The sequence below is a fragment of the Kogia breviceps genome, chromosome X (genome assembly GCF_026419965.1).
Source record: "Kogia breviceps isolate mKogBre1 chromosome X, mKogBre1 haplotype 1, whole genome shotgun sequence".
NCBI classification, from domain to species: domain Eukaryota; kingdom Metazoa; phylum Chordata; class Mammalia; order Artiodactyla; family Physeteridae; genus Kogia; species Kogia breviceps.
Window position 1 is genome coordinate 2,376,345 of NC_081330.1, and position 27,527 is coordinate 2,403,871.

The 27,527-nt window shown below is 36.1% G+C and overlaps 1 protein-coding gene across 3 annotated transcripts in view; it reads left to right on the forward strand.

Moving 5' to 3' along the window:
- Positions 1-27,527, forward strand: part of GABRA3 (gamma-aminobutyric acid type A receptor subunit alpha3) — a 252,191-nt gene that overhangs the window by 88,737 nt on the left and 135,927 nt on the right. For all 3 annotated transcript variants that reach the window (XM_067023166.1, XM_067023165.1, XM_059049636.2), the window contains exon 2: positions 11,704-11,869. In XM_067023166.1, coding sequence (XP_066879267.1) covers positions 11,730-11,869 — 140 coding nt within the window. In that variant the 5' untranslated portion in view covers positions 11,704-11,729. The remainder of the gene's footprint in view (positions 1-11,703; positions 11,870-27,527) is intronic.

A 27,527-nucleotide genomic window follows, 5' to 3' on the forward strand; every position in this document is an offset into this window, starting at 1 on the left:
AAAACATTTGAATTAAAGTTGTTTCCTGGAATTCCCAGGCAGTCCCGTGGTTAGGACTCTGTGCTTCCACTGCAGGGGACATGGGTTTTATCCCTGGTTGGGGAACTATGATCCTGCAAGCCACATGACATGTCTAAAAAAAAAGTTGTTATTTCCTGAATATTAAAAGTAATATTATAGTTAATATTTGCATAACATATCTTTTTGTTTTTACTTTCAACTTTTATTTCTCTTGTGTTTTAGATATGACTCACAAATAACATGCAGTTAACTAATTTTATTAGTTTAATCTAGTCTGATATCCTTTATATTTGAACTAGGGTCTTTAGGTCATTTACATATAATAAAATTGCTGATAGATAAATACTGAGTTTAAAACTCTCATTTTCTTTTTATTTAGCTTTTATTTATGCCTTTTATTTAGACTGCCTAGTTTATGTTTATTTTTCCTTCATTTCTTCCTTATTTGGATTGATATTTCTTAAGTAATTTTATTTTTTCCTTATCTTCTAATGTAAAAAGATATACAAGCTGTTTCTATTTATATTTAGTGCATGTCCTAATAAAATATGCACTTTACTTTTCAAAGTCTTTTTATTTCCAGAAATTGTATTTGGTTCTTTTTCAAGTCTCCTAGTTTATTGTTCATAATATCCTGTTCTCTGCAGATATTTTAAGCTTTTTATGTGGAGGTCATAGTTCTTTTATCATATGTGTCTGATAATTCAAAATCTGCAGTATGTGGGGCTTAGTTTCCCTTCTAGTTGTTTCTGTGGTTTCTTTTCATAATTCCTAGACTATGTGTTCTTGGTTATCTTTGTATACCTATCAGTGCCTCTGAAAATATTATTTTGGGGGGTTCCAGAAAACCAAATATGAGTATATGATTTTCCAGAGATATTTATGTTTGCTTTTGTAGGTCACCTTGTGCATATTTTGCAGCCACGTAAAAGTAAATTCATGATGAGCTTTCTTGAACAAAACAATGTGAATTTAGGTTGCAAACCTGAGAGAGAAGCTTCCTGTGGTTTAAAACTTTTGGGGAGAAGAATCTTTCTGTCTTTATTTTTCCATGTTCACTTCAAACTGAAGCAATGCTCCTGTAGTCTCCTGAGTATTGGAGATGAGACACAAACTTACTTCTGATTTATTGATACTCTGAAATTTTGGCTCTTGGAGCATCTGAGCTCATGTGAGTGAGTGAGTGAGTGTGTGTGTCTGTCCATATGTATGTAGTCAAAGTCCTCATCATTGGAAACTTTTGTTTTGGTGTATACCTGCCTTACTGTATGATATAGGCAAAACCACAACTTGTTTTTGTAATTTTATTTTTTTCCTCTAACTTTTCCTCTGGCTATTGTTTTTATTTTATTTTCTTGAGATATTCTTCATTCTGTTTTGTGTAATTAAAGGTGTTGAGGAGCGTTGGTTTATGAATTTATCTGTCCAACTCTGGGTTCATTCCCCCAAAATAAAGTTTTGTTTTGTAATTTTAGTTTTTAAATTTTCCTTGAGATGGTGCTTGAAAAGAAGTACTATTATGTGTTATTTAGAGTAGAAATGTCAGTTTATGTTTGTCAGTTGTATTAATTATGGCGTTTGATTTGTCTTCATCTTTGTCAGCTTAATCTGTTGCAAACTGAGTAGTATGTTAATTTACCTCAAGAACCCAATATCTTTCCTTTATCTTTTAGTTGTAAGTTCTTGTTTTATGTATCCTGAAGTAGTGTTATTGAAAGTAGAAAGTTTTATGAGTTGCTGCTACTAGTAGGGATGGGGATGAATAGCATCTATACCGGTATATGCTTCAAAGAACATTGCAGTACAAAATACATTATATCACCACATACATTTTTAGCTAATTCAGCCTTTAGGTTTCTAAGTTATGGTATTTGTGTGACATTAGCTTGTCTTTCCTAACAGCTTTTGGGTCTATATATTCTGTTTTAAAAGATGGAACATGTGTCATGTAGTTTATCTTAATTCATTCTTAACAACAATGTATATCATTAAATTTCCTTTTAAGACATTGAATCTTGTCTGTTTTCCATTAATTTTGACAGTAAGACTCCTCTTCCATCACTGGTTTTTGTTGCTATCTACCTCTTCTAATAAGAAGTTGAGAAGAGATATCTTGAATTGTACTAATTCAGAGCCAGGGAGCCCCAAATTTTAGAGGTATCCATATAGAAGCCTACAAAGGAGATGGACTAGAAATGAACAAAGTTGTCTTATAACTAGGATGGTAACATGGAGTCCAAGGAATTTTAGAGGAAGAAGTTGTGGTCAGTGCTATCAAAAAGAAAAAAAAGAAAGTAAAGAAAAAGAAAGAGAAAGAAAGGAAGTTCAATCTAACTGGTGCTCTTAAGTGTGGGTTATATTTTTAATGCCAACATTACTGGTGATCACTGACATAGTACATAGTTTCAGTGAAATGATCAGGGAAGAAAGCAGAATGTAGTTGTTAAAAGAATGAATAGAAGACAGGTAAGGTGGATTTAACAATTACAAATTACTTGTGCAAGAGACTTGATTGATGAAGAAAGGAAAGAAGATAACTAGAAAAGAGCATATCAATAGAATATTTTTTTAGATGGGAGAAACTTGATTATGTTACTAGTCTAAGAGAAAGGAGTCATTAGAGAAGAGAGATCTAAGATACAGGTGAGTAGGAGAGTTGATGGAGGGAAAAGGAGTTGATGAGATCAGGAGCTTAGGTTGATGGATTATCTTTAAAGTGGACAGGTTAACCTTGCTTTATGAAATGAATAGAAGAGAAATTAAAGGTAAATATAAAAGTTAATGTTTTTTGTAGGTTGGGGCAGGGCTGATGTCTTAATTTCGGTTCCACAGAAACAGACTCTGAGATTAGGATTCGTGTGAAAGTGGTTTATTAGGAAGTAATCCCAGGAAAAACCAGAGGAGTGGAAAGTGAGGCAAGGAAGGGAAGGAGGGCAAGCAAGGATAGTATGTCAAGCAAAGTATCATGCAGACAGTGTGGGTCACACCTCAACATTGTCCCCATCAGGGAGCTGCAGTATTTGTACCTCTGCACCTGTTAATACTTGTTAAGGGCTACCCAGGTTTGGAGAGAAGGCACAGCAAAGTCAGTATAGAAGAAACTGATAAAGAGATACAAGGGGATATGGGTGAAGTGCTGTTAGTATGTGCTATGGATGTTTTGTCTTTCCTGAGCATCTTAACTTTTTCTTAAGAACCGTTGTAAATTTCCTTGAATAGGAAACTTGAAATGAATGACAAGTTTAGAGCAAACAGTTGAGAGGAGTAGTGGAGAGGGCTGATTTATGACAAATCAAAGAATTGAATGGTTCTGGCCTTGGAGACTGATTTGTTGTGGGGCTGCTTTGCATGACGTGGAATTTTCTTCAGTAGCATTCACCAGTCTAAGAGAACACAGAATTTTTGTTTGTTTGTTTATTGGTCCAAGAAAGTATTTCTGAGCAAATACGGTGGAAGGTTGTATATGCAAGGTTCTGGTGAAAGAGTAATTCAAGTGATTTACTATTGGCTCCAGCCTTGAAATGAAAAGAAGTAGCACTAAGCAAGCCTAAGAGAATAGGGGATAATGGAAGGATCAATAGACAGAAGCTCTAATTTCAGAGAGCAAGTGGAATAGAAGTAATAGTTTAAAAACTAGAAGAATAACATAATAAAGACAGAAATTAAAGATACTGGAGTTTAAGATTTTTGACGCAGTTACGGAGCAACTATGTATAAGATAAAGAGAATGTGGCTCTGAGCATAGATTGACAAAGTGGAATATATAGATACATTATCAACACCAACAATGAAATACTGAAGATGATGGAAGGACATAAAAGTGTAAGTTGAGCACTGTTTTTGAATCAATGTGGAGAGGCTATAAGGAGGTTGGTGTAAGACTAATGAGGGCAGAGGGTGATACAGATAGATGGTGTGAACCTCAGATGACAAGGAGTGTATGTACACAGGAGAGGAATAGTTTCAAAGTGGCATTAAAGAGATGAGATAATTTTGATCCTGTCTCTCAGTTGCATAATGTGTGGGACTATGCACATGCTACACTTTAGAGGAAAGTTAATGAAGTCGTGTCTTTGATGTAAACCCAATTTATTTAAAGCAGGGAGAAGGGGAGATTTTTCTGTTAAGAGGTTGAGGACACAGGAACATTTGTTTCCTATAAAATGAAGGATCGAAAGGCATGGGGGAAAGGTAGTCTTCAGAATATATCTCTGAGAAGGAAAGGATCCCTAGAATCGTGTGGGCATAAACTCAGAAAGCATTCTTTTTTCCAACAAATATTTTACTGAGTAGTTACCATATGCCAGGCAGTGTTCTGTGGCTTGGAAATAGAGATAAGGTCTCTGTTCTAATGAAACATATCTAGTGGGGGAAACAGAAAATAAACAAGTAAATATATGATGTAATTTTAGGTAGTGCTATATCCTATAAGAAAAATGGTACTGGGTAAGGGGATAGAGAGAGATGAGAAAGGAGCATGCAGTTTTAGATAACAGTGATCAGGAAAAGTTTCTCTGAAGCAGGGGCACAGAACTAGAATCCTAAAGAAAGTAAAGGAATGAGCCAAAATGATTTATGGAAGAAGAGTATTTATGACAGAGAGAAGAGCAAGTGCAAAGCCCCTAAGGCAGGAGCATGCTGGATGCTTTCAAGGAACAGTAGGAAAATCAGTTTAACCTGATATGTGTAGTGGAGAGGGAAAGTAGAAAGAGGTGAGATTCAGAGGTAGCCAGTGGTCAGATCAAATAGATCCTTATAGGTCATGACAAGTACTTTGGATCCAACGAAAATCCACTGGAAAAATTTGAGAATGGAGTGTTATAATCTGACTTATATTTTTAAAAACTCACTCTGGCTGCTGTGCAGGTAATGGACTGTAGCGGACAGGAGAGGAAGGAGCAAGACAAGTTAGGAGGCATTCACTGCAGTCACGGTGGTGAGAGATGATGGTTTAGATAAGCTTGTGGGCATTGGAGGTAGTGAGAAGTGGTTAGAGTCTAAATCTGTTTTGAAGTCAACAGGATAAGCTGATAGTTTGGATATATGGTGTAAAAGAGAGAAATCAAGGTGTAGATGTGGTTTGGGTATGGGTGGATTTGATGTGAGTGTGTGAGAGAGAAGAATTCTTGGTCTAGTGTTGTTTTCACTTCATTGATTCCCCTTTACTCTGTTTTGTTCACTGCTGTACTCCCAGCACCTAGAACCTGGTAAGTAGATGGTGCTTCATAAGTTTTGAATGAATGAATAGTGAGTGGTTTAGGTGGAGTGATAGGTGAAAATACTTGATTGGTATAAGGGGAATCAGAAAATGAGAAGTGAAGAAGTTGACATAGTGATACCAAAAATTATTGAAATGTATTACCATAAATGGAAGCAGAGAAATTAGGAAAGAGGTGGAGGGGGATGTCAGGTCAAGGGAGGGCTGCTTTTTAAAAAATCATGGATGATAATTACATCATTTTTTTATGCTGCAGGAAATGAGCCAGTAGATAGGGAAAAAATGACAAGTGTGGGAGAGAGAAGAAAATCACTGAATTAAAATCCTTGAGCAGGAGACAGGGAATAGGATCCAGGGCACATGTACAAGGGGTAGCATAAGATAAGACTAGACACCTCTTGTAACAAGGGAAAGGTAGAGTATATGCTTGAGATTCAGGTAGATTGTAATAATTGATATTATGAGGATAAAATCTTCTGATTGTTTTATTTTTCCTGGAAAATAAGAAGCAAAGCCATCTGGTGAGAGTCTGGGAGAAGAGTTACTGGAGAATTAAGGAGAGAAAAGAAAGTAAAAAATAGTTGTTTCAGAAGGTGGGAGAGTAAATTGGTTTGGCAAATGTAAAAGGATCATGGGACATTTGAAATATGTTGAGGAAAATTTAAAGAGAGACCAGTCAGGAATCATTATGGATGTTTCTCCAGCTATATTTAGCTGCTTAGTTGCAGGCAAAGAGATGGATTTAACCAGGGCTTATATATTTTCCAGGCAGTCACAACAGAGTAGGAGAAAGGCAAGTGTGTTGAGGGTTCACAGCAGAGAATGATTATAATGATTTTAATTACAGACTATGTATGTAATCCAAGTAGGATAAGAAAGTAAGAACACCAAGATAATGATGGGAAATTTAAAGGTGGTGAGATCAAGGAATTAGAGACAGGAGGGTAGAAGGGTTGACAGTATAAATGTACTGGATGAAAAGGGTTGGAAATATATGATCAGCTAGTTATTTGAGATCATAGATTTGTAATGACAAGATTTAGGCTATGACCATGGGAGTGAGTGGCTGAATTAGGATGGAGCTGAGGCTCGTTGGAGAGCAAGAGATCAAGGAATTTATTTGTAGGTTACAGTGACCAAGGATTACTATATGTCAAACATAATGCTTAATTCTGTACATGAATTACACCATTTAATTCTTATAACACTCCTATATGCCAGTAGTACCATTATCAACATTTTATAGACGAGAATGTTGAGTCAAATCACTCACGCAGTGTCAGATTTCTATGTGGTATATCAAGGATTGGAACTAGGATGTTTCTTACTCCAAAACCTTTAATAGTGGCAGTGACCTGAGGCTGGGTAGAATTAGGTGGCCTTAAATGAAACTCTGGTGGCAAATTGAGGCAAAAAAATGGCAGAGTTGGCTTCATAGTATCTGGGTAGCAGCACTTGGGATACCTCTGTTCAGGTAAAGTTCTGGCAGATAGTGCCTCATAGCATCCAAGCAGGGGAGTTGGTGAGCAGAGTTTTGGTATCTAGTACTTTCTAAGCATTAAGGTAAAGGAGTTTTAGGAATTCTTATAGAAGAATGTACTGTATCGGTGCCTTGTACAAAGTGGATGCTCAGATGTTTGTGATAAAATGAATTTATATTTGGACAGGATATAACAGCTGACTCATCCTGGTAATAGGTCTTTAGCCAAGCATTTTATGTATATTATTTAATCTTTAGAATTCTTAGAGGATGAGTATTATTACCCCCATTTTATGTTGAAGAAGGAGGTCTTTAAAGCCTAGCATGACTAGGATTTGGTAATTCCAAGTAGTCTCTTAATCTAGTGTGTTCCAAAGCCCATCTTACACCCTATCCTTTATACTGTCTCACCTCATTTAGGGATGTGACTTTTTCAAAATAACATTCATTAGCTACTTATTAAGTATGCATTATTTATCAAGCACTTGTCTATGCATTGGGCATATATCTATGGATAAAACAAGCAAAATTCCTTGTCCCCATTGAGCTTATATTCTACTGGGGAAAGAGACGATAACAAAAAACATAAAATATATGCTAGAAGTGCTAAAAGGGAAAATAGAGCAGGCAACTGCATAGGAAGTATCTGGGATGTGTAGAAGGATTGAATTTTTAGATAGCGTGGTCAGGGAAGGCCTCAATGAGAAAGGTGATATTTGGATAAAAACCTAAAGTGAAGGAATGAACAAACTATCTGGAAATTGGATGGAAGAATATTCCAGGTAGAGGCAATAGCAGATGCAAAGGCTCTAGAGCTGGAGCTTGCCTGGGTTATCCAGTGAGTGGCAAGGAGGCCATATGGCTGAAATGGAGTGAGTAAGAGAGGAGGGTAGTAGAGGTTAGTCAGCTATTTGGGGGTAAGAGCATGTAGGTTCTTGTAGGTCATAATAAGGCTTTTTGAAATGGGAAGCGATTGGATGATTTTGAACTGAGGAGAGACACGATCTGACTTAACACTTTATAATTTCACTCTGTCTGCTGTTTAAAGAACAGACTGTAAGGGAGAAAGGGCACAGGCAGCAAGACCAGTTAAGAGGCTTTTATAATGATCTCAGCAAGAGGTGACAAGCCAGAGAAACAGCAGAGGTGGTGACCAGTGGTTTTATTCTGGATATGTTTCCTTTCTAATGGAATGCCCATGAGACTTGTTTATGGATTGAATGTGGGGTGTGAGAGTAAAAGTGGAGTCAAGGATGACATCAGAGTTTTTACTGAGCAGATGGAAGGGTGGGGTTACTATCACCTGAAATGAGAAAGACTGCAGGAGGACCAGGTCTCTGTGTGTGTGTGTGTGTGTGTAGGTGGATATTTGAACGTGTTAGGTTTAAGATGCTTCTCAGACATCTAAGTGCAGATATGGGTTGCAGGAGAGATCTAGGATGGAGATATTAATTTGTAAGTTATCAGCTAATAGAGATTTCCCTCTAGTTAGTTCCTTGTACCTTCCTTTAGTTCCTGAGCAGAGTGAATTGATTGAGTAAGCATTGTTATTTTGGCTATGCAATTACATGTTATGGTGACTTGAGCATGTGTCATGATTGTGTGTTCCTGTACCATAGATAATACATTCTAATACCAAGATTATCTGAGCCTGCACAAGGGTTGTCACTTCCTATATTATAGCCGATCTGCCCCTACCAGAGGGATCTGCCATTGTGACCATGGTTATCTGAATACACCCATTGGTTTTAAGCTCATATGTCATCGGTGTTTATTCATTTGCTGTACTTATATGAGCATACACCATGGTTGTCTACTTTTGCAGTGTACACCGGCTTCTTTATACTAACTTTAAAACTAGTCTTAGGTTTTACATTCTGCTCATGCAACATAGTTGTGTGAATATTCATGTCATTACATGATGTTCCTTTGCTGTAATTTTCGGTGTATTCATCATGGGTATGTGTAGTATATATTTGTTTGTTCATATGTTATAAATAGCAATTTATTCACCATGGTCATCATTACTTGAAAGATATCAATTCTCCATTATGGTCACTTGCATCTATACCTTACCTCTCAGCTCCAGTGGAAAAATTTGAGCATGTCAACCTACTCTTGGACCATGGCTTCTGTTCCTGCATCATGGCAGTCTAGCATGGACATCTACTCCTAAACCATGTCACTTAATTCTTGTATCATGGTTGCCGTGATACACACATTGTGTATGCACACATCGTGGTTAAGGACTAATATACCCAATACTTCTTCACATTCATCATGGTTGTTTAAGCATATACCATAGTTGTCTCCAGCTAGATAGATGCTTTATCATGTTTGAAGGCTCTTTGTTCAAGTGTCATGGTTTATGCACTATGGTCACTTGAAAATTCAGCAAGGTTGTTAGAATAATTTTGAGTGTCTGCCCTTCTACTGTCCTTCTCTGTACTGTTTGATGATCATCTGAGCATGTACATGGATTTATGTTCATTTAATGCTAATATCTTCTAATGTGCCATATTTCTCTGTACATATATCAGGATTGGGTCCTGTTTTATAGATATTTGCCAACTTGCTAAGACTCTGCCTGTTCCAGTGGCATGTTGGTTTTTAATTAAAACATTAATTCTGGTAAAAAAAAAAACACATGACAAACAATCAACCATTTTAACTGTACAGTTTAGTGTTGTTAAGTATATTCACACTGTTGTACAGCAGTCTAGTGGCATTCTTTTGATCACGTGCAATGTCTTAATGGAATGTGTACCAAGGCCCTCTTCTCTTGTTCAGTGGTTAGTAGGCTTATGTGCTATGGTTTTCTGACATATACCATAGCCAAATGGTTTTATATCATAAATATATTCACATGAATAATAATAATATTGTTTGCTAACAAGTGTTACGGTAGTTGGAGGGCATGTATTATGTCCAACCTCTTTTATATATAATGGATGTCTTCTCATGCATAATGGTTATTTGAACATGTATCTTAGTCATGAGTTTATATAACATTGTTGTCTTCTTATGCATCATAGTTTTCTCCTTCCAAATCATGGGCATTTGTTTCTGTGTCATTGGTATCTATGCTTAGTGTGAAGATTTGCTGCTTGTTTACCATGATCATTTGAACATAAGCCATAGTTATATACTAGAATAGCATAGTTGAACATCCACTATGAGTATCTTTGCTCATGCAGCATGGCCATCTTCTCTTAAACCCAGGATGGTTACTCAGGCACTCATGTTTTTTAAGCATGCATCATAGTTCTGTCCTGTATTCCATGCATTATTTCTACACTTTAGACTTCACCTCCTGTACCAAGTCTCTTGGTTCCTGTAGAGTAATTGTCAATCATGATTATATGAGCATTAACCTTTGTCGTGTGATTTTCAACCTTAGGGTCTTCTAAAGCCCTGTGGATGTTTGAGCATATGTCAGAGTTATTGCCCATACTACAGCTGTTTCTCTTGCCCCAGAATTGTCTGTTTATGCACCATATTTTCTTACTCATATGCTATGGTTTTCTTAACTGTACTGTTTCTGTTGATTTCTGTAAAATAGCCATCAACGATTGTACAGCTCATGAATCATGGATGTCACAGCACATATTAAATTGAGCATAAGAAATTGCTGTTTTATGAAAGAAAAATTGTCAAATATTGGCAAATTTATGTGATACAACCGAATACTCTGACTATTTCTATCTATAATGTAGACATTTTCTCATGTCATGAATCCATCTTCTGCTGTATCATAGTTTTCTATGCCTGTATCAGATTCAAGAAGACAATCTAATATAGAACCTAGTGGCTGCTTTGGGGCGGGGGGTGGTGGAGTGTTTAGGATCAATTTAGAAAGATTTTGTTCTTCATCTTCTCATCTACCAGAATAGCTCTTCAGCATGTATCTGTTTTACATATTAGTGTCTTGTATAAACTTTCCTTGGGAAAAATGTTTCATATCCTTCTATGCCCTCTGAAAATTAAACCACCTATATGACTATAAAAGAGTATGGTGCTGGGTCAGAATTAGGTCTCCTTCAAGTGGTCAGTTTCTCAAATTCAAAGAAGCCGTAAGGTTTAGAGGTAACAAGCAAGTGCCTCTTTACACTGTTTTCTTAACCCCATGCCCTGGGTAAACCTCCACCAGTCCAGAGTTCATAAAACTGCCTTGCATATAGGCAACTCAAAATTGCATAATTCTATCATCAGTATAATTTGCTGACCACGTAAGGACTTCTGTACCAGGAGATTATGCTTGGATTTCTTCTTTATGTTGTGGCCCCTATATGGGACTGGTTTTGCCCTCAAATATCTCTTTATGGGAAAACATTGCATTCCTATTCAGGAATCATGGTGTCTCATCATTCAGCATTTTCTCAACCCGATTCAGAGGATACAGTCCATCTTCTCCAGGCCCTTTGATATTTTGGAAAACTGCTTAACTGTATCAAGATGAGAATCAATCCCAAAAATTCTATAAGGAGACTCCAGGTCTTAATATTCTAGGATTTTCTACAATATTATACAATTATTCATGGAAAAGGCATTTGAGATAGTAAAAAATCAAACAGGATGGGGGGAAAATAAAATGAAGACATGAGAGATTATTTTAAGATCTCAGATTATAAGAGGTAACTGAGGCTAAGAGAAGTTCTTTGACTCACCTAGTTACAAGAAGACAGGGAAAAAGATGGCATTGTAACCTAAGACTTCCAATTACTGATTTAGAGTCTTTATACTACCCTCTATTGGTTGGGCTCTGGTATAATCAAGAGAGGGATATGCCAGGAGTGAATTTTGGTGGCATTGATGAACTGCAGAAGGAGGGCTGTCACAGTAAGCATTTAGTAGCTGTATCTTATGGAAGTTAAGTGGCTCTAATAGAGCTGAATAAAATCTTTTTTTTTTCACCACTTCTTCCTCCTTCCCTTTGTCTTCTACTCCTTTCCCCTTCCTCTTTCCCTGAACATGGAACTCACAGGTCTCTCCAAGTTGGTGCCTAAGAAGATGATAATCACACAAATAAGTCAGTTCTACATGACTAGCCTTGGGCTTCTCTTCCTGATTAATATTCTCCCTGGAACAACTGGCCAAGGGGAATCAAGACGACAAGAACCTGGTGACTTTGTGAAACAGGATATTGGCGGGTAAGTACCCTTAACTCCTAGAACAAAAGAAGACTGTGATAAATTATTGCCTTTGACCAGAGCTTTTTTTTTTTTTTTAATTGAAGAATAGTTGAGTTACAATATTGTGTTAATTTCAGGTATAGAGCAAAGTGATTCAGTTATATAAATATTCTTTTTTTTCAGATTATTTTCCATTATTGGTTGTTACAAGATATTGAATAGTGTTCCCTGTGATACACAGTAAATCCTTGTTGCTTATCTGTTTTATATATAGTAGTGTGTATCTGTTAATTCCATACTCCTAATTTATCCCTCCCCCTCCCTTTCCCCCTTGGTAACCATGAGTTTGTTTTCTATCTCTGTGAGTCTGTTTCTGTTGCCTATGTAGATTCATTTGTTAAGGAGGGAAACTTGTAAGAAGTAAGGGAAGTGAGATAGGGAAGGAGCAAAAGTAAAACAAAGGTGTGATTTCTCTTGAAGTGTAGCTTCCATTTGACCCCATGGGGAGATACGGAGCATGAATGGTACTATAGTTTTGGCAAGGGGCCTGGCTTTTGTAGCTTCATCTCAGTCAGTCATTGTCCTCCCAGGCATTTTAGAGTGAGATGGTTCCCTTCAGCTGATGGTAATGCCCTGAAGTAGCTGGGGGATGGTTTTACTGGCATAGTACAAGAAATCTTGACGTAGTAGTAACAGTAAAGACTATATTTGGTTTCTTCATGCTTTTATGGCTATGCTTTCTACCCTTCACTTTACAGATTCAATCAATTCCTAAGATCTGTCATGTCTTCCTCCCACATCCCTTGGATTCATCTACTTTTCTCCAACTTTCCCGCTACCACCCTCGTTTAATCCAATGTTGTCTTCCACTTGGACTACTGCAAAAGTCTCTAATTGGTTTTGCTTCCTAAAGTCTGTAGCCAGTGTTTCTTCTACAATGCATGTTGCATTATAGCTGTCCTATTTAGAGTTACTTAATGAGTTTCTATTATCCCTAAAGTCCCAACTCCTTAATATGATTTTATAAGACCCAGTATGACCCAGCATCCACCCATTTGTCACCCTTATTTCTTAGTCCTCCTGTCACCAAACTATGTTCTTCAGCTATTTTGAACTTCTTTTGACTTTCAAAGTCAACCTCATTCAGAGAATATCATTACTAGAAATCACCCCCTTAGCCTCTACACATTTCAGTATTACAGAGGATATTTTATTCTTTGGTAGTGTTTGTTGTTGTTTTACATTTGGCTATTGTCCCATATACTTGGAAGCATTAGGACTTGTTCCTAAATATTTTTGCAGAGTTGATTATCTTAATGTACTCTGAGTCTTTCCATCTTCTATCAGCATTTTCAACAATAATCTCTGGGGCTGAGCGCTATACAATTGGACTGATATGTCCTTAGAAACATGGCCCATGAGGCCCTTTTTGTTCTTTATCCCAGTGTGGAAAAAAGACTAATTCTGTCTTATTAACTTCTCATGTATGTGATTTCATTGGGCATGATAGATGTTCTAAATAAGATGGAAGTTCTAAATAAATGAATCTTACCTCTTCAAATGTTAAAGGCTTTTTAATTTTAACTCTGAGAATTAAAGTTCTCTAAAAATGTATTGCATGTTATCTAATAATCCTAAACAAGGATTTTGAACAGAACAGTCCCACTTCTTGGTGACTCTCTGATCATCATAAAGAATATTCATTGTGTTTATCCTATATCTGCTTTTTTTTCTTTTTGTGTCTCCATCCTCAGTGTCAGTTGTCACTTCTCCTGTTTACATCAGTTTGCTTATGTCCTCTTGGTGCTTAGAAAATCAGATAATCAAGGCTTTTAATAATTATATTAAAGAGAAGGCCAAAACATCCTGCTTGAAAAAGCAGAGACTGTTGAGGAGTACTAGTTTATTGACCAGTACTTTGTTTAAATCATGTTCTAAATGCAATGGTTCTCAATGTTTGGTATGTGTAAGCAAGGAAGCAGGCTCCACACATGGAGAATTTGATTTAGTAGCTCTGGGAATAGTGCCTAAAATTTGCATTTTTATCAAGTGCCCCACATGATTCTGATGTAAGGAATCTTCGAACAATACTTTGGGGACACAGTCCTTGTTTTCAAAGAACTTACAGTATAGTTAGGAATATGGGATTCTGAAATTTTAGAATAGCAGATATGGGAAAATGCATAGAGAGCATCTAGTCTGATTCCTCATTTTGTGCATGAAGAAATTGAGTTCCATCAAAGGAAATTTACTTTTCTAAGACTTTACAGAAAATTGATAGTAGAGCTAGGTCTAGAATACCAGTCTCTGATTCCAAGTCCCATATTTTTTAAGAAAAGCTACAGGGAACAATTTCAGCTTCATGTAATAAAGGAATTTCTTATACTCCTGCTTCCTCGTTTGACCATTAACAAATAACTATGTGTGTGAACAGTGTTAGGTTGGAGCATTATGAAAATGTCATTTATCTGAGTCAAAATGGTTGAATATAAGCAATTTCGTGAGGGGTCAACCTCAGTAGCAAGTAAATGCCAAATGGATATTCTGTCCAGATCTGACTGCGATTTGTTGAAACTTGAGATGTGTATCAGTCAGGATCCCAAAGAACACAGATGGGACATTTCAAATAAGACTATTTGAGGAGGGTACATTTGCAAAGGACCTAATAGTAAAGGTATGGTCTGGGTGTAGATACACCCCCAACAGATACAGCAAGAACCTAAGGCCAGTAGTAGGTACGTCATGTAAAACAAATTTACTTAAGAGGTGAAGAAATCTTTAGTGGAGGAGATTTCCCAGGGAGAGAGCCAAGAGATTACATACCCAGACTTTCGCTTCTTTTTCCCTCTGTCTTCTGAAGCCAGAGGCTGTGGCAGCCCTGCTGATCTAGTTCATATAGTTTACCCTTATAAGAAAGAGAACAGGGTGAAGAGTGCATAATATATCTGGGAGGGGAAATGAAAGACACTGGGCAGAAGGCTGTACATTTACATGACACCATATCACCACTTTTTCTGCATCAAGATTACATAGTGCTGGCAGTGGTGAGAGCAGGTACTGTGAATTTAAGAGGAAATGTTTGAACTGTTGATTCATTGTCTCTTTGTCACATCATAGTCTGACTTGGTGCCGTGTTCCATAGGTCCTTGTAAGTGTCTGCTTTCATTGTGAAATATATTTTCTCAGTTCTCTTAATCTCAGAATAAACTGGCACCTGTGACCACACATGTAAATACTAAGTTACTAAGAGAAACATGAAAGACTTGGTTTTTATGTTACTTTAACTCAGTGAATAATGTGGACAGGTGTGGCACATGTTGAGTGGGAAAGTCTCAAGCTAATTTTTTTTTTTTTTTTGTGGTACACGGGCCTCTCAATCTTGTGGCCTCTCCCGTTGCGGAGCACAGGCTCCGGACGCGCAGGCTCAGCGGCCATGGCTCACGGGCCCAGCCGCTCCGCGGCATGTGGGATCTTCCTGGACCGGGGCACGAACCTGTATCCCCTGCTTCGGCAGGCAGATTCCCAACCACTGCGCCACCAGGGAAGCCCACAAGCTAATTTTGACTTGAATTATAAGTATGCAAAGTCTAATCTCTTCCATGTGTATATAACCTCTATTATGGAATCAATACATTAATACTTTTACCATTCAATCACCAAATCTTAAAATTTAAGAATCAGATGTGGGACCTGAGAAGCTGTAAGTCCTAAGCTTCTACCCTGATCAAGAATCCCTCTTGCATTATGCTTTATGATTGACCTACCAGTTTGAATCCCTTCAGTAGTAAACTGCATTATTACCACGGGCATATAGCTCTAGGGATTGGAAAGTGTAGCAGAAGTCCACCTTCCTCTAATACCTACCAGTTTTAGACCCCTGTGGCACTTGCTTCCTTTTCCACATAACAGGTCTCAGAGCTACTCCATGCTTTCTTGTCTACAGGATAACTCTTCTTACTTTCAACTATTCTGACATGATACGATTTTCCAGACATTGCTTAAAACTGAACACTCTCCTTTGTTCTCTAATTAGATTTTTTGAAACTTAGTTCAATACTTTATTCTTATTTATAACTTTCATATCCTATCATGTTACTTTAAAACTTATGTTTAAATAACTCTTACTATGTACCAAGCACTATTCTAAGTGCTTTACATAGGTTAATCCATATAATCCTTATAACAGACCTGCTACCTAGGTGCTGCTATTATTCCTGTTTCACAGATAAAATATGGAGACACGGAGAGGTCAAGTAACTTGCCAGAGCTCACACAGTTAAAAAGTGGCAGAGCCAGGACTGAAACCCAGACAGTCTGGCTCCAGGGTACATGCTATTAATTGCTACAGTGTATTGCTTTTCATGTGTTTGGTCACTTTTAAGTATGAATTAGGCACATGTCCATTTATTTTATGTACATGAACATCTACTTATGTATAGTAATCCCTCAATCTCTGAATACTTACTATCTCAGCCACATGACTGCCTAGCCTGTGCTAAAATGGGGCAAGTGTAATTTTCTTATAGGACCTAGAGGAATAAGAAATATCATTTTCCATTTTGAAGTAGAAGTGTAGAATTTGTAACACAGGGCAGAGCTGGACATTTGAAGCCAGGATCAAGAATATTTGGTAGATGACACTATGACTTCCTATTGTATCGTGTCTGGAGGCAAGGTGGTCTCAGTATTACTAATGCTAAATGTGACCTCTTGGTTAAGGTGATGACTGTCAGGACTCTCCATTGTAAGGATACTAGTCACTAGGATTGATTGAGAGATTTGAGGCCGTGACCAGCTCATTGCTTTGGTTATGGCCATGGTTGTGGGGTAGAGAGTAAATAATAGTGGGGAAGAGAATATGCCTGTAGTTTCCCTTCTTTTGTGTCATAATTCTTTTCTCCACATAGGCAGTGTTATAAATGGTTCTCAGGCTGGCCTATGAAAGTCCACTTAATGAGAAACGTTGCTGAGATAGTGATCGTGCATTGGCAATTACAGTCATTCAGATAAATTATGAGAAATAAAGACTTGTGTAGCCTTGCCTGGAAAAGTAGCTACCCTTTATGGCATTGTTTCAAAGGAAGAATGTGCCTTTAATTCTTTGCAAACTTTGGAATACAACCCATTTTAAGTTAGGGTATGCCTGCTGATGTTCACATATGAAATCATATCTCTAAGGTCTAGTACCTTGTTATTTAATCATTCACAAGATACAGTAGTCAGATCTTCTCGTGTGTTTCTGTGAAGCAGTGGCTTTTAGTTACTAAGAACGTATGAAGGGCTTGGTTTTTATTTTACTTTAATTCAGCAAGTAGTGTGAACAGGTGGACCACATAGCAAATGGGTGTGTCTTAAGCTAATACTTCTTTAGTTTCATAACCAGTCTATAGAAGCCATTTAAGAAAAAGACAGTTGTCTTTTTGAGATAGATTGGACATATTCTAGTCAAATATCAGTTTATTCTTTTTTCTTTAAGTGGCTTCTTTAAAAACATTAGAATGTATGTTATTGAATTCCAGGTGTTTCTCATTCCCTTCCCAGTATATAACTGGTATCCCTAGTGCTGAATTTTTAGCTAGACCTTTCCACTTATTGGAACGACTGGACTTGGAAAATGAAAACATGGAGAGTATTGGGAAATGGTGAATAATCTGATATGGCTATGATTTCTGGTCAGAAAGAGGAGTAGTGGAATTTACACCTGTAAAAGTATATTGGGAATAGATTGCAGATTCACAGAAATCCATGAATATCAGGTCAAGGAGTTGGATTTTATTTGGTAACCACGAAGACTTATGAAAGGTCTGTGAGCATTGCAGATACATGATCTGAAAAGGAATTTTTAAAAACACTTTTTAAAAATTGAGATATAATTGACATATAACATTGTGTAAGTTTAAGGTGTAAAATGTTTTGGTTTGATACATTTATATATTGCAATATGATTATAGTAGAGTTAGCTAATGCCTTTATGATGTCACATATTTATCATTTCTTTTGTGTTGAGAACAGTTAAGATTTAGTCTCTTAGTAACCTTGAAGTTTATAATATGGTATTGTTTACTATAATCACTATGTTGTATATTAGAGCTCCAGAACTTGTTTATCTACTACTTGTAAGTTTGTACCTTTAAACAATATCTCCCCATTTCCTCACCAACCCTAATCTCTGGTAACTACCATTCTATTATCGTATGCACAAGTTCAGTTGTTTTAGATTCCACATATAAGTGATATCATACAGTATTTGTCCTTCTCTAACTTATCTCACTTAACACAATGCCTTCAAGGTCCATCCATGTTGTCACAAATGGCAGGATTGACTTCTTTCTCCTACACATGCCGTATTCTCTTGTGTATGTGTGTGTGTTTGTGTGTGTATGTGTATATCTCACATTTTCTTTTCCACTGGTGGACACTTAGGTTGTTTCCGTACCTTTACTATTGTGAATAATGCTGCAGTGAACATGGGGGTGCAGATATCCCTGTGCAACACTGATTTTAATTCCTCCAGATATATACCCAGAAGTGGAATTTCTGGATAATATGATAGTACAATATTTACTTTTTGAGTAATAACCGTAGTGTTTTCCATAATAGCTATACCAATTTACATTCCCACAAAGAGTGCACAAGGGTTCCTACTTCTCCACATCCTTGCCAACATTTGTTATCTCTTGTCTTTTGGATAAAAAGCCATCCTAACAGGCAAGTTGATGTCTCATTGTGGTTTTGATTTGCATTTCCCTGATGATTAGTGATGTTGAACACATTTTCACACACCTGATGGCCATTTGTATGTCTTCTTTGGAAAAATGCCTACTCAGGTCCTTTGCCCATTTTAAAATTGGATTATTTTCCCTTTTGCTATTGAGTTGTATGAGTTCTTTATATATTATGAATATTAATTCCTAATCAGATATATGGTTTGGGAGTATTTCCTTCCGTTCTGTAGGTTTTCTTTTCCATTTATTGCTTGTTTCCTTTGCTGTTCAGAGCTTTTTAGGTTAATGTAGTCCAGATTGTTTATTTTAATTTTTGTTGCCTGTGCTATTGGTGACTTATCCAAGAACTTATTGCCAAGACCAATGTCAAGGCTCTGTTCCCCTATGTTTTCTTCAAGGAGATTTACAGTTTCAGGTATTACATTTAAATCTTTGATCCATTTCAAGTTAATTTTATGTGAGTGGTGTAAGGTAGGGGTTCAGTTTTATTCTTTTTCAAGTGGATATCCAGTTTTCCCAATATCATTTATTGAAGAGACTGTCCTTTCCCCAATGTGTGTTCTTGGCTCCATCATCAAAAATTAGTTGAGTATATTTGTGAGGTTTTATGTCTGGGCTCTTTATTTTGTTCTACTGATCTATGTGCCTATTTTTATGCCAGTAACATAGTGTTTTGATTACTATAGCTTTGTAATATAGCTTGAAATCAGATATTGTTATACCTCCAGCTTTGCTCTTCTTTCTCAGGATTGCTTTGGCTATTCAGGGTCTTTTGTGGTCTGAAACAAATTGTAGAATAGTTTTTCCTATTTCTGTGTATAGGAATGTCTTTGGAATTTTGACTGGGATTACATTGAATCTGTAGTTCATTATGCGTAGTATGGACATATTTACAGTATTAATCTTCAAATCCAGGAACCTGAGATAACTTTTTATTTATTTGTGTCTTCTTTAATCTCTTTCAATCAATGTCTTATAGTTTACAGTGTACAGGTCTTTCACCTCCTTGGTTAAATTTATTCCTCAATATTTCATTATTTTCAATGCTATTGTAAATGGGATTTCTTTCTTAACTTCTCTTTCAGATAATTCATTGTTAGTGTATAGAGATGCAACTGATTTCTGTGTCTTGGTTTTGTATCCTAAAACTTTACTGAATTTGTTTATTTGTTCTAACAGTTTTTTAGTGGAGTCTTCAGGGTTTTCTACATGTAAGATTATATCATCTGCAAACAGAAATGATTTTACTTCTCCTTTCTGATATGGGTGTTTTTATTTCTTTTTCTTGCCTAATTGCTCTGGCTAGAACTTTTATTATTATGTTGAATACAAATGGTAAGAGTGGGCATCTCTGTATTGACCTTACAGGAAAGAGTTTTAACTTATTATCACTGAGTATGATGTTATCTGTGGGCTTGTCATAGATGACCTTTATTATGCTAAGGAACATTCCTTCTATACCCAATTTTTTTTTTTTTTTTTTTTTTGCGGTACGCGGGCCTCTCACTGCTGTGGCCTCTCCTGTCGTGGAGCACAGGCTCCGGACACGCAGGCTCTGGACACAGAGGCTCAGTGGCCATGGCTCACGGGCCCAGCTGCTCCACGGCATGTGGGATCCTCCCGGACCGGGGCATGAACCTGCATCCCCTGCATCAGCAGGTGGACTCACAACTACTGCGCCACCAGGGAAGCCCTATACCCAATTTGATGAACATTTTCATCATGAAATGATGTTGTATTTGTCAAATACTTTTTCTGCCTCTGTTGAGATGATTATATCATATTTATCTTTCATTCTATTAATGTGGTGTATTACATTTGTTGTTTTGCATGTGTTAAACCATCCTTGCATCCCAGAGATAAATCTCACTTGATAATGGTGGATGATTTTTTAATGTGCTTTTGAAAACAGTTTGGTAATATTTTGTTAAGAATTTTTACATGTTTATCAGGGATATTTGTCTGTAATTTTATTTTCTTGTGGTGTCTTATTTGGCTTTGATATCAGGGTAATGATGGCTGCATAAAATGAATTTGATGAATTTGGGAGTGTTCCCTCCTCTTCAGATGTTTGCAACAGTTTGAGAAGGATTGGTGTTAATTCTTCTTTAAATGTTTGGTAGAATTCTCTGGTGAAACAATCTGATCCTTGGCTTTTCTGTGTTTGGAAGTTTTCTGATTACTGATTCAATTTCCTTAATTGTTATGGGTTTCTTTAGATTTTCTATTTATTCATGATTCATTTTTGTTAGGTCATATGTTTCTAGGAATTTATCAATTTCTTCTTGGTTATCCAGTTTGTTGGCATATAATTGTAGTCTCTCATAATTTTTTATATTTCTGTGCTATCAGTTGTAATGTCTCCTCTTTCATTTCTAGTTTTATTTATTTGAGTCTTCTTGTTTTCTTAGTTAATCTGGCTAAAGCCTTGCCAATTTTGTTTATCTTTTCAAAGTGCCAGCTCTTAGTTTCATTGATCTTTTCTATTGTTTTTCTGGTCTCTATTTCATTTATTTCTGCTCTGATCTTTGATAATCCCTTCCTTCTGTTAACTTTTGGCTTAGTTTGTTCTTCTATTCCTAGCTTATTTGAGATCTTTCTTGTTTCTTAATGTAGGCATTTATTGCAATACACGTCCCTCTGGGAACTGCTTTTGCAATATCCCACATGTTTTGATATGTTGTGCTTCCATTTTCGTTTGTTTCAAAATATTTCTTGATTTCCGTGTTGATTTCTTCTTTTACCCATTTGTTGTTCAGGAGCATGTTGTTCAATCTCCACATATTTTCAATTTTCCAGCTTTCCTCCTGCTATTGATTTCTAGTTTCATACTTCTGTGGTTGGAAAACATAGTTTTTATGATTTCAATCTTCTTAAATTTGCTAAGACATGTTTTATGATATATTACATGAATTATCCTGGAGAATGTTCTGTGTGTGCTAGAGAAAATGTGTATTCTGCTGCTGTTGGATGGAATGTTCTGTAAATGTCTGTTTGGTTTATTTGGTCCAAAGTATCATTCAGATCCATTATTTTCTTATTGATTTTCTATTTGAATGATGGATCTATTGTTGAAAGTGAGGTATTGAAGTCCCCTACTATTATTGCATTGCTGTCTATTTCCCCCTTCAGATCCGTTGATAACTATTTAATATATTTACGTGCTACAATAATGAGTGTGCATGAGTTTACAATTGTTATATCCTTGTGATGAATTGACACCCTTGTCATTATATAATGACCTTCTTGTACCTGTTACAGTTTTGGACTTAAAGTCTCTTTTTTTCTGATATAAATATAGTTACCCCTGCTCTCTTTTGATTTCCGTTTGCTTGAAATACCTTCATCCCTTCACTTTCAGCCTGTGAGTGTGCTTAATGCTTAAGTGAGCCTCTTATAGGCAGCATATAGATGGGCCTTGTTATTTGTTGTTGTTTTTATCCATTTAGCTTCTTTGTGTCTTTTAATTGAAGAATTTAAAACATTTATATTTAAAGAAATGATTGGATAAAGACTTACTATCACTAAATTTTGATAATGATTTCTGATTGTTTTGAAGTTCCTTAGTTTCTTTCCTCCTCTCTTGCTGTCTTTCTTTGTTAGTTGATGATTGTTTTAGTGGTTTGTTTTGATTCTTTTCTCTATATTGTTTGTGTATCTATTACAGATTTTTGCTCTGTGGTTACCATGAAGCTTTCATAATGCATCTTATAATCATCTGTTTTAAGCTGATAACAACTTAAGTTGCATAAGAAAGTTTTACACATTCACTTGCCCCCCACAGTTTATATTGATGCCTCACTTTTCATCTTTTTGTTGTATATCTATCAGCATAATTATATAGCTGTAACTATTTTCTTTTTTTCCTATCAGACAAAATGTAATTTATTATTTATGCTTCTTCAAGGTTAACATCTTTCTTTATTAAAAAATTTTATTGAAATATGGTTGATTTATAATGTGTTAGTTTCAGGTATACAGCTCAGTAACTCATATATGTATAACTGAGTTTTATATATATATATATATATTCTTTTTAATAATCTCTTCCATTATAGGTTATTACAAGATACTGAATATAGTTCCCTATGTTATACAGTAGGTCCTTGTTGGTTATCTTTTTTTTTTTTTTTTTTTTTTTTGCGGTATGCACGCCTCTTACTGTTGTGGCCTCTCCCATTGCGGAGCACAGGCTCTGGACGTTCAGGCTCAGTGGCCATGGCCCATGGGCCTAGCTGCTCCACGGTATGTGTGATCCTCCCAGACTGGGGCATGAACCCATATCCCCTGCATCGGCAGGCGGACTCTCAACCACTGTGTCACCAGGGAAGCCCGGTTATCTATTTTATATAGGTAATAGGTATATTTTAATCCCAAACTCCTAATTTATCCCTCCCTCCTTCCCCTTTGCTAACCATAAGTTTGTTTTCTATGTCTGTGAGTCTGCTTCTGTTTTGTAAATAAGTTCATTTGTATCATTTTTTTAGATTCCACATATAAGTGATATCATATGATATTTGTCTTTCTCTGTCTGACTTACTTCACTTAGTATAATCTCTTGGTCCATCCTTGTTGCTGCAAGTGGCATTATTTCATTCTTTTCATGGCTGAGAAATATTCCATTGTGTGTGTATGTATGTGTATGTGTGTGTGTGTGTGTATGTATGTATGTGTATATATATATATATATATATATATATATCACACCTTCTTTATACATTCATCTGTTGATGGAAAACTTAGGTTGCTTCCATGTCTTGGCTACTGTAAATAGTGCTAAAGTGAACAGTGAGGTGCATGTATCTTTGCAAATTATGGTTTTCTCCGGATATATGTCCAGGAGTGGGATTGTAGGATCAGTAATATGGTAGCTGTATTTTTAGTTTATTAAGGAACCTCCATACTGTTCTCCATAGTGGCTGTACCAATTTACATTCCCACCAACAGTATAGGAGGGTTCCTTTTTCTCCACACCCTCTCCAGCATTTATTGTTTGTAGACATTTTGATGTTGGTCATTCTGACTGGTGTGAGGTGATACTGGTTTCGTGTATTGTATTTTGATTTGCATTTCCCTAATACTTAGCAGTGTTGTGCGTCTTTTCATGTGCCTTTCCACAAACTGTATGACTTCTTTGGAGATATGTCTTTTTAGACCTTCTGCCCATTTTTTGATTAGGTTGTTTGTTTTTTTGATATTGAGCTGTATGAGCTGTTTGTATATGTTGAAAATTAATCCCTTTCAATCATATCATTTGCAAATATTTTCTTCCATTCTGTAGGTTGTCTTTTTGTTTTGTTTATGGTTTCCTTTGCTGTGCAAAAGCTTTCAAGTTTAATTAGGTCCCATTTGTTTATTTCTGTTTTTATTTCCATTACTCTAGGAGACGGATTCAAAAAGGTATTGCTGCAATTTATGTCAAAGAGTATTCTGCCTAAGTTTTCCTCTAGGAGTTTTATAGTATCTGGTCTTATTTTTAGGTCTTTAATCCATTTTGAGTTTATTTTTGTGTATAGTGTGAGGGAGTGTTCTAACTTCATTGATTTACATGTGGCTGTCCAACGTTCCCCTGCCACTTGCTGAAGAGACTGTCTTTCCTGCAGTGTATATTTTTGTCTGCTTCATCATAGATTGATTGACCATATGTGCATGAGTTTATTTCTGGGCTTTCTATCCTGTTCCACTGACCTATGTCTGTTTTAAATGCCAGTATACTGTTTTGATTACTGTAGCTTTGTAGTATAGTCTGAAGTCAGGGAACCTGATTCCTCCAGCTCCGTTTTTGTTTCTCAAGATTGCCTTGGCTATTCAGGGTCTTTTGTGTTTCCATACAAATTAAAATTTTTTGTTCCAGTTCTGTGAAAAATGCCATTTGTAATTTGATAAGGATTGCATTGAATCTGTAGATTGCCTTGGGTAGTATAGTCATTTTGACAATACTAATTCTTCTAATCCAAGAACATGGTTTATCTTTCCGTCTGTCTGTGTTGTCTTTGATTTCTTTCATCAGCATCTTATAGTTTTGGGAATACAGGCCTTTTGCTTTCTTTGGTAGGTTTATTCCTAGGTATTTTATTCTTTTTGATGCAATGGTAAATGGGATGGTTTCCTTAATTTCTCTTTCTGACCTTACATTGTTAGTGTATAGAAATGCAACAGATTTCTGTGTATTAATTTTGTACTCTAAAACTTTACCAAAATCATTGATGAACTCTAGTAGTTTTCTCATAGCATCTTTAGGACTTTCTATGTATAGTATCATGTCATCTGCAAACAGTGACAGTTTTACTTCTTCTTTTCCAATTTGTATTCCTTTTATTTCCCTTGCTTCTCTGATTTCCATGGCTAAGACTTCCAAAACTATGTTGAATGAAAGTGGTGAGAGTGGACATCCTTGTCTTGTTCCTGATCTTAGAGGAAATGCTTTCAGCTTTTCACCATTGAGTATGATATTACCTGTGGGTTTGTCATATATGGCCTTTATTATGTTAAGGTAGGTTACCTCTGTGTCCACTTTCTGCAGAGTTGTTATCATAAATGGATGTTGAATTTTATCAAAACCTTTTTCTGCATCTATTGAGATGGTCATAAGGTTTTTATTCTTTGATTTGTTAATGTGGTATATCATACTGATTGATTTGTGAATATTGAAAAATCCTTGCATCCCTGAGATAAATCCCACTTGATCATGTGTATGACCCTCTTAATGTATCATTGGATTTGGTTTGCTAGTATGTTGTTGAGGATTTTTGCATCAATGTTCATCAGTGATATTGGCCTGTAGTTTTCCTTATTGTGATATCTTTGGTTTTGGTATCAGGGTGATTGTGGCCTCATGGAATGAGTTTGTAAGTATTCTTTCCTCTGCAACTTTTTGGAATAGTTTCAGAAGCATAGGTGTTAATTCTTCTCTAAGTGTTTGATAGAATTTGCCTGTGAAGCCAGCTGGTCCTGGACTTTTGTTTGTTGGGAGTTTTTAAGTCACAGTTTCAATTTCAGTACTTGTAATTGTTCTGTTCATATTTTCTATTTCTTCCTGGTTCAGTCTTGGGAGATCATACCTTTCTAAGAACTTGTTCATTTCTTCTATGTTGTCCATTTTATTGGCATATAGGTGCTTGTAGTAGTCTTTTATGGTCCTTTGTATTTCTATGGTGTTGGTTGTAACTTCTTTTTCATTTTTAATTTTATTGATTTGGGCTCTCTCCCTTTTTTTCTTGATAAGTCTGGCTAAAGGTTTATCAATTTGTTTTTCCTTTCAAAGAACCAGCTCTTAGTTTCATTGACCTTTTCTATTGTTTTTTAGTCTCTATTTCGTTTATTTCTGCTCTGATCTTTATGGTTTCTTTACTTATACTAACTTTGAGTTTTGCTTGTTCTTTTTTCTCTAGTTGCTTCAGGTGTAACATTAGGTTGTTCATTTGAAATTTTTCTTGTTTCTGGAGGTAAGCTTGTATCTCTATTAACTTCGCTCTTAGAACTGTTTTGTTGCACCCCATAAGTTTTGGATCATTGTGTTTTCATTTTCATTTGTCTCTAGGTATTTTTAAATTTCCTCTTTGATTTCTTCAATGATCCATTGGTTGTTTCGTAGCATATTGTTTAACCTCCATCTGTTTGTATTTTTTGCAGATTTTCTTATAGTTGATTTCTGGCTTCATAATGTTGTGGCTAGAAAAGATGCTTGATATGATTTCAGTTTTCTTAAATTTACTGAGGCTTGCTTTTTGGGCCAGCATGTGATCTATCCTGGAGAATGTTCCATGTGCACTTGAAAAGAATGTGTATTCTGCTGCTTTTGGATGAAACACTCTATAGATATCAATTAAGTCCATATGGTTTAATGCATCATTTAAGGCCTGTTTTCCTTATTGATCTCCTGTCTGGATCATCTGTCCATTGATGTAAGTGGGGTATTAAAATCTCCCAGTATTATTGTGTTACTGTCGATTTCTCCCTTTATGTCTGTTAACATTTGCCTTCTATATTGAGGTACTCTGACTTTGGGTGCACATATATTTACAATTGTTACATCTTCTTCTTGGATTGATCCCTTGATTATGTAGTCTCTTTCATCTCTTGTCCTTCTTTGTCTCTTTAAAGACTTTAGTCTTTAAAGTCTATTTTGTCTGATATGAGTATTACTCCTCCAGCTTTCTTTTGATTTCCATTTGCATGGAATATCTTTTCCATCCCCTCACTTTCAGTCTGTATGTGTCTCTAGTTCTGAAGTGGGTCTCTTGTACACAGCATTTATACAGGTCTTGCTTTTGTATCCATTCAGCCAGTCTGTTTCTTTTTGTAGGAGCATTTAATCCATTTAAATTTAGGTAATTATTGATATGTATATTCTTACTGCCATTTTGTTAATTGTTTTGGATTTGTTTTTGTACGTCTTTCTTCTTCCTTTCCTCTTTTGTTCTCTTGTGATTTGATGACTATTTTAGTGTTGTGTTTGGATTACTATTTATTTGTGTATATATCTTTTATATATTTTTGGTTTGTGTTTACCATGAGGTTTTAATATAACAGTCTACATATATGCATGATTGTTTTAAATTGCTGATCTCTTAATTTCAAATGCCTTGGAAATATCCAGCATTTGTACTCTCCTCCTCTCACGATTACTGGCTTAGATATCATATTTGTGTGTGGATGATTTCCTACCTTTATTGTATGTTTGCCTTTATTAATGAGCTTTCCCATTTCATATTTTTCTTGTTTCTAGTTCTGGCCTTTTCTTTTCCGCCTACAGAAGTTCCTTTATCATTTGTTGTAAAGCTAGTTTGGTGGTGCTGAATTCTTTTTAGCTTTTGCTTGTCTGTAAAGCTTTTGATGTCTCCATTGAATCTGAATGAGAGCCTTGCTGGGTAGAGTATTTTTGGTTGTAGGTTTTTCCCTTTCATCACTTAAAATATATCATGCCACTCTCTTCTGGCCTGCAGAGTTTC